The sequence below is a fragment of the Triticum aestivum genome, chromosome 6A (genome assembly GCF_018294505.1).
Source record: "Triticum aestivum cultivar Chinese Spring chromosome 6A, IWGSC CS RefSeq v2.1, whole genome shotgun sequence".
Taxonomy (NCBI): domain Eukaryota; kingdom Viridiplantae; phylum Streptophyta; class Magnoliopsida; order Poales; family Poaceae; genus Triticum; species Triticum aestivum.
Window position 1 is genome coordinate 174036970 of NC_057809.1, and position 8189 is coordinate 174045158.

An 8189-nucleotide genomic window follows, 5' to 3' on the forward strand; every position below is an offset into this window, starting at 1 on the left:
CAAGGAGTATAAAATGTCAGATTTTCACAAAACTTGGCGTGCGCACATACAATGATGAGATGTACACGTCAAATTTGTGTTCGGAATTTTTTGACATTTTGAAATATATTTTTCAGTGGCAGGAGCATATGCTCCCATGTGCCAAAGTGAATTTCGAAATAGCATCTTTATAGTTGACACGACTAAATGGAAATCATATTATGCTCCCATGTGCCAAAGTGAATTTCGAAATAGCATCTTTATAGTTGACACGACTAAATGGAAATCATACCACAGCGGGGTTGAGTGATCATACGATGGATCGAGAAGCTCTAGGTGGATCGGGGCGAAGGGTCTAGAATTTCTCAAAAATCTCCGCATGCCCTTCACATTGATTAAATTGAGTATTTCATTCACATCTTTACCTGACAAATTTACACATTCCATATCTACAAACTGAACAAAACCGTTAACATTAATCAGTATAATAGTGATAGGTTCTGTAACATGGCATGGGACACAGGTTCAGCTCGCACAAAATCAAACTTAGGGTCTCAGCTATTTGAGGCGCTCATTTGCAAGAAACAAGGTTGGTTGTATACAATTTCCAAAATTATGGAGATAGGACTGTTGAGCAAAGTAGCCTCCATTGTCTTTCCCATCAAGAGTAAAAATGGCACTTTCCAGTCCCGGCACATACCGTACACTCATCGACTCCACCTGCAGCGTGCCTCAGGCAGTATTTGGTGCGATCGTTCATAATATCCTGCAAAACAACTTTTCCATTTTGATAAAAGAACTCGTAAACTTGCCTCTTGTATAAAGAGGAGAATGCTTTAGTTGCTATCAATTCACTGACATTTTTCTAGAACAAACACTCAATGACTCTGAACCCTTCGTTAATACGTAGCAAACAAAATTCGACACTTCCTTTTCAACATTTCTATCCTGAAAAGTTGTACCACATCATCAAAAGGGTGGCTGTTCCTGTAGATCTACTTATAGAAAATATCACATTAGTTTGCTTTTCTACTAACGACAATTCTCGTAAAAGATGGGCTACTGAATGCATAATTCAGTGTGACATAGATAATCTTGCACAATCCAGAGAATTAATTAGCACATACCACCATAAGCTCATGTAATCCAAGAGGAGCCGTGATGATGTAGGGTACGCTTGAGTGCTCTTTAGAGGCTTCTGATGCTAAAGAAGGGATATCCTGAGAAAGAACAGTGCCAAATTGCATGAGAACTCATGTCTTACTGATGCGATATAAGCAATAGAATTGAACATAGGCACCGCCAACATCTTCCGTATTAAACATTTTAGAACTATCCATCCAGACAAAAAAAAAAACGACAACATACTTGCTTCCAGTGTCGTCCAGGGGAAAGGAAATATGGACTGACAATAATGCGAGATGCTCCCTGCTGCACACATTTTCCAAATGCTTCCTTAATAGTAGGCTCAGCCAGCTCCTTCATTTTGCCAAAGCAAAAGTTTAGCAACTTCATGCATCTCAAAATGAAAAAATATCTCCAGATAAGAACTAACAGTGATATGATTCATTAGCACAAAAGCCTCCAGCTTTGAGTTCGAAAGAAAGATGCCTCCAGCCCATTAATTTAATATAACAAATAAATAACAATTGGAGAATGATGAAACAAATATCAATGAGATTTTGGTAATAGTAATACACCTTTCCGAGAAACCTCAAGAAAAAGCATACAGGACAGTGGCTAAAAATATACGTTGGTAAATTATCGCTCATTAACAAAAGCATACAGGTATAGGCTGTAATGGAGGCCTGCATCAAGGGCAACTGTACTTCATTTTAATGAAGTTAGCGTCGGTGATTAATCTAAACTGCCCTCCTGATGGTCAACTGAAAATGTGTGATTAATTTATAACAAGAGATCCAAGGAAACAGATGCTTATATTTTGACTGAACTAAACCCAATGTGCAAGCTAACTAAATGTACATGGACACTCCTAATAGAGAATAGTTAGACGAAAACAGGAATGCTTGTGCGCAGCATATGTTTCACTTCATGTCTGACAGGCATTGGTAAGAATACAACATCTTTATACTAACTCAGAGTCACATTATTTGTCATGTCCTACATGTTTTTGTTCAAAAATAGAAAAAAATGATATTAATGAAATGGAAAGAGAAGTCATTTATATTGGCTTGGCTATGAAAGTCACATTGTTTGTCTGGTCCTAAACATATTCATTCAAAACAAAAAACATTTTTTAAAGAAGCGAAAAAGATCTCATTTCTATTGGTTTGGCTATGAAATTAATTTCTAAGTGAAAAGATTATCAAGACCAAGAAGTTGTGAAAGAAGTTTCTTGCAAAAAGGGCGCGGACACTGCCAAAGACGATCAGTGCCTGGTTAATTAGGACATGGCGTGTAGGCCGAAGAAGCTAGGAGGCCTCAGGATTCTTAACTTACGTCATACGAGCACAGCTCTGAAGGTTTGTTGGCTATCGCTGCAGCGCACTGACATGAAAAGGTCATGGAGAATCCTTCCTCTAGTTGCTGGTGCAGATGTTGCTATCTTACTCGCTGGAACCAATGTCCTAATTGAGTAATTGGGGATGGTAATTTCACGCGGTTTTGGCAGGACGCCTGGATCAACGGTTTTTCAGTTGCTGAGATCACATCAGACCTTCTCTATGCTCTCCCTTTATCGATCCAGCAGAAAGGAACAGTGGCTGGGGCTTTGACCCTTGGTAGGTGGATCAACGATATCAAGGCCCTAATTTCCATTGCCAAGTTTATGCCAGTTCTGAACGTGCTGGGGGTACTCAAAGGGTTGACATTAATCTTCAAGTATCAGTACCTGGTCGTGGAGCCGGGATTCATCTGGAAAATACACATCCAGAACTGTCTATAAAGCCTTTTTTTGGTCACCATCGAGTCTCAGTATGCCTGAGTCATCCGGAAAGCCTGGGTGCCCCTTAGTTGCAATATATTTATGTGGCTTCCTATCTGAAAGAGATGCTGGACTGCAGACCCCCTTGTGAAGTGTGGGTTACAGCACAACGAGACCCGTGTGTTCTGTCAGACTACGAGCAGAGACCTGGGCCATTTACTCATCAGGTGCGGCATCTTCAACATGATTTGGACCAGGGTACTGCAATGGTATGATACTTCAGCCAACGGTTGGAGCTCATTTTGAAGAATGGTGAATGGCATCCAGAGGCAGGCTGCAAACATGACAGAAGAAGCAGATTTGATAGCCTGGTAAAGCTGATCGCCAGAAATACGTTGAAGAGAAGGAATGGAAGAGTCTTCGAACAGGAGTATCACAGGTTTACAGCAGGTCTAGGACGACATCAGATCAAATACAGATCATGAATCACAGTTGGTGCAAAGTGAAATATCAAGGAAGACATACACAATTAGGGTCGTTTTTTGGGGTCACTAGCTACAGGTTTTTGCCCGCTTCTGTGTCGTAGTTGTTGTATCACTTTTTGGGGTTTCTTTTTCCCTGTTGTATTTCTGCTGGTGGTCATACCTTCTAGGCATTATAAAACTCTTTTCCCTAATTTATACATGCAGCTCTCCTACATGGTCTTGAAAAAAGAAATGATTTCTCCATATCCCGAGCTATTTCTTCATGCATGGAAATTGGTTACGACGTCGTATTTCTCAATCTAAGACAAGGCCATTGCAAGAAGTGAAATACTCCCTCCGTTCCAAATTAAATGAAGTTCTAGCTTTGTCCTATGTCAAACTTTTATAGGTTTGACCAAGTCTATATAAAAATATATCAACACCTACAAGACTAAATTAGTTTCATTAGATTCTTTACAAAATGTATTCGTTATATATTTTTGATATTGTAGATCTTAAATATTTTTTGATAGACTTGGTCAAACTTAAAGAAGTTTGAATTAGGACAAACCGAGAACTTCAATTAATTTGGAATGGAGGGAGTAGAAGATAGCAACATGGAACGACACCAAATGCTGGGTTTATAACAAACTTTTAATTGAAATAGAAAGCTTTCAATATAAGTGAAAAGGACACATATACTACAGCTACCTGTGTATTGTCATGTAGCCTATGGGTAAAAGAAGTGCAACAGTGTGCAAACCTTCATAAATAGATACGCAGGAACTCACTGGATACGTCACTACTGCATAAAATCATGTCAGAGTTCTAAATGTGTGACCTTGTGAGTTGACCAGTACAGGGTGCAATGCAGTAGCTTAAAAAATAGTATCAACTCCATATAAATTTAATTTGACAAATTTGAAGTGATGAGTAAAATACTTTACTCAGTCTGCATCCTAAGCATGCTCAATGATGGACAAGGAATTTAGACCAAGAAATACTATGGTGACTTGAGCCCCAGATTGCGAGTTGACATAATTGTCAATAGTTTTTCCTTCACAAAATAATGGAAAGCTAATGATGCCAACAACTTTCACTTTGCTAATAAGGAAATTTCAAGAGAGCTACAAGCTTCAAGCAAAGCTTAATAAATTCATAATTTGCACCTCCTCATTGAACAAATACAATTTCAGAAAAAACAACAATCAAAACATACCATGTGAGCAGGCTCAACAATATTGTAGCAAGTCCTGGCCTTGAACATGCTAACAAAATCATCTGCAATTTTCAAGTGAGACTAATATAAGGTAGGCGTCGATATAAACACCACAAAACTCACAAAAAATAATCAGTCTATTACGTAGCATGAGATTAGATTCTTGTCGACGTGACCCGTGATCAACTATGATCACACCATCATTCTCTCCCACTACACAATCATGTCCTACAGAAGTTTCAGGCCTAGACGCAGAATTTGGTCTGAAATTTGTGACCCAATGTCCACTACTTCCAATTGGCACCAACTTTATAAAACCACGGTCATAATTCGCACTAGTGCTCCTAAAGCCAATAGACAAGAAACGGAGTTAAAAATGAATGCAACACAAGAGATAGGAAATGACAAAAATTTAATGGAGGCCGGTAAATTAATAAGAGCCATCAGGAAAGAAATACCTTAAAGAATATGTGTTTATTGAATTTGCAGTGAAGGGTTGTAAGGAGAGCGACATAGGGTGCATAGACATATTGGAGCACCCACTGTTATTCTTAAGGTAACAATAGGATCTTGAAGGAAATGCAGAAACTCAACTTAATAGGCCCTTCTCCGTAAGATAACTTTCAGACGGGACAACAATATTCCTGATCAGAGCATGCTCATTAGACATTGCAAAATGCAAGAAAAAAAAATCTCTGGTACAAACTAAAGGCTCAACAGTCCCTGCATTTTCCATATAAGCAGATCCACTTCCATTTGGAAAAATTAATAAGTACATGTATTTAGTGGCATTTAATTTGAAATTGGTTCCACTAGTAGCTAGGGCTCAACCTATGCACACAAACTCTATTTTATTAGAATTTAAGTAGAAATATAACTATCATGAAAGTAGGGTTTAAATCGAACCATTGTTAAATAAGAAATAGGAATCTTACTATTATCGGTGAGCAGACTCTGGACCAAAATCTAAGCACTGATAGCTACCCCAAAAAGATAGATCATGCAAGGCATAGAAAATATGGCTTGATTGCACAATGAATGTAGAATTTAAACTCAATGCTTAACGATCCAACAAAAATAGATAAAACCATGACAAAAACTACAGATTGTAGTGTGGAGATACGAAAGAGTACCAAATCAGTGGCTTGATTCATCTATGCCTCCCACGACCTGATCAACAGTGGAAGGAAGACAATACCTTCAAGACATCAAAAATATAATTTCATAAGAAAAGGCATAAACATCAAGTGAAATAATTAATCATTGATACAAATATGAAAGCCTCCACTACGACGAGGTCAAACTCCTTTGAGAGACCTATAGGCTTGAAATGATAAAATGAAATGCATCAACTTGAGTTCAGTTCAGTACATACGCATCTTCTATCTCAATTCATTTTAACTTCAATGCCCCAATTTAGACGCGTCTTCTCTTTCTGTTCACTATAATTTCAATGCACCAATTTAGAAATTACCTGGTCCAAGAATTTACCCGGGGCGAAGCGAAGCAGCAGCCTGGCTGCGGTACGTCGCCGCGTTGGCGAGAAGCAGTGGGGCGCAGAGCGGCTGCGCGAGTCGGCGTTCCTCGGCCTCGGCGGCGCAGCCGAGGCAGGAACCGACGGCAGCAGCACGGCGGCCGAGGCCGGGGAGCACCGCCGAGACCGAGGGGGAACGGCGCGGTCGCGGTCTCGCGGAGCAGCCAGCAGACAGGACTGCGGGGGAACGGGGAGCTGGGCTGTAGGCTGTAGTCGCACGGGAGAGGCCGGAGTAAATTGCAGAAAACACTACTGTTTCTCAAAAAAAAACAGAAAACACTACTTTATTCTTTTTCAAAAACACCACGTCTTGTGTAATCTATTTGCAAAAATCACTGATCGACGGATCTCATTCTATTACATGGGCCCATTTTTTGTCTACATGGCCAAACAAGTCATCCCGACCGCCATTAGACGGCGTTAGACGACGCCATTCACACCAAGTCCATTTCCCCTCCCGTCCACGCCGCTTCATCGTTTTTCCCTTCCCGCTCCCCGCTCTCCCCCTCCCCCCTCCCCCTCTCAGCCCACTCCAGAGATGGCGACTCCGGTGAAACCAGGTGGTGGCGTAGGCGACGTGGATCCCGAGCTAGGCGAGTTTTGCGAGAGCTCGAACCCTAGCAAGCCGGCGGAGACAGCGTTGCAGTAGTATTTGGTCGAGAACACGGGGTGAGAGCGTTTGCCGCGGCGGTGAAGGCCAATCCGACGGGAAGTCACCGCCTCGCGTCATCCTTCGCGGCGTCTAGTGATATTTCTCCCCCCTTTCCCCTTCTCCATCTCCTTTCTCTATGGCTTTGACTAGGGTTAGGGTTATTGTTGTTGTTATAGTCAGATAGTGTTACTGTTATAGTGAATAAATTAGGTGTCGTTCAATGCTATGATGTGCATATTGTTTAATTTGTATACTAGTTGTGAGTGATTTAGTTCAAATTAGGTGTTGTTTAACCCTAGGGTTAGGTGTACTGTGTCAAATTAGTTGTTGTTTGTCGGCGTTCTGGGAACGGGGATACTCAGACTTGCCTGCCTACGGCCCACGGCGTGGCTCCATCGACGGCCCGGTACGGCCCAGCTTCAATATCGACAACTCAAGACCCTCGTGAGGCTTAAGGGCCAAGCCTCGTGAGGCGGACGACACCAAGACCTCCCTGGGGGGCGGCTTCCTCAGGTCGGCTCCCGAGGAACGGAGATATCTATGCAAGGTGCACCTCACGAGGTTCGGATGACGTGAGCCGTGATGACCAAGGCCAGGCGGGCGCCAGCGAGTGCAGTGTACCGGTTTCCTCTTTGGTGCTAAGGAGACAAGCGCAGGCGCAGAGTCCCGAGGAATCAACTAAAGGTTTTCATTCCGGTGCAACAAGACCAAGACAGCCAGGACGGCAAGACGGAAGTCATCGTGGAGCCCACCGCAGTGTCACAACTAGGAGCTTTTGCAGGCGAAGACTACTTTTGTCAGATAGCATGTACTAGTTGTTTCCCTTAAATTTGGCCGTTGTGGGATCCCTTCCCGCCTTACATTTGGGAAGAGGGCCAAGGCCACTATAAATTGGACTTAGCCACCACCATAGAAGATGACAGACGGACGGACGAACGGACATACGGATCATTAAGATCATCCTCACACCCACCAGCTCATCGAGCACAAGAACGCCTCTCCTCCTGAGGCTGTTCTCCATTGTACTAGTTCATCTGCAGCCCCTCGAGGCCAATCCACTGAAGGAAATATGCCCTAGAGGCAATAATAAAGTTATTATTTATTTCCTTATATCATGATAAATGTTTATTATTCATGCTAGAATTGTATTAACCAGAAACATAATACATGTGTGAATACATAGACAAACATAGTGTCACTAGTATGCCTCTACTTGACTAGCTCGTTGATTGAAGATGGTTAAGTTTCCTAGCCATAGACATGAGTTGTCATTTGATTAACGGGATCACATTATTAGGAGAATGATGTGATTGACTTGACCCATTTCGTTAGCTTAGCACTTGATCGTTTAGTTTGTTGCTATTGCTTTCTTCATGACTTATACATGTTCCTATGACTATGAGATTATGCAACTCCCGTTTACCGGAGGAACACTTTGTGTGCTACCAAACGTCACA

General features: G+C 41.8%; 1 protein-coding gene across 3 annotated transcripts; it reads right to left on the bottom strand.

Annotated features, from left to right (window-relative positions):
- Positions 1-425: 425 nt before the first annotated feature.
- On the bottom strand, positions 426-6304 carry LOC123132665 (sirohydrochlorin ferrochelatase, chloroplastic). 3 transcript variants are annotated; one of them, XM_044552521.1, is made up of 9 exons: positions 6021-6294; positions 5680-5744; positions 5005-5190; positions 4691-4890; positions 4547-4608; positions 1348-1458; positions 1107-1199; positions 839-927; positions 426-745 (listed from the first exon to the last, which is right to left on the bottom strand). In XM_044552521.1, exons 3-9 carry the CDS (start codon positions 5073-5075, stop codon positions 736-738), a joined length of 636 nt encoding a protein of 211 aa, XP_044408456.1. In that variant the 5' UTR covers positions 5076-5190; positions 5680-5744; positions 6021-6294; the 3' UTR covers positions 426-735. The 3 variants fall into 3 exon arrangements, with proteins under 3 accessions (XP_044408456.1, XP_044408454.1, XP_044408455.1); XM_044552519.1 differs by lacking the exon at positions 839-927 and having other exon boundaries at positions 6021-6304; XM_044552520.1 differs by lacking the exon at positions 839-927 and having other exon boundaries at positions 6038-6297.
- Between the last annotated feature and the right edge of the window lie 1885 nt (positions 6305-8189).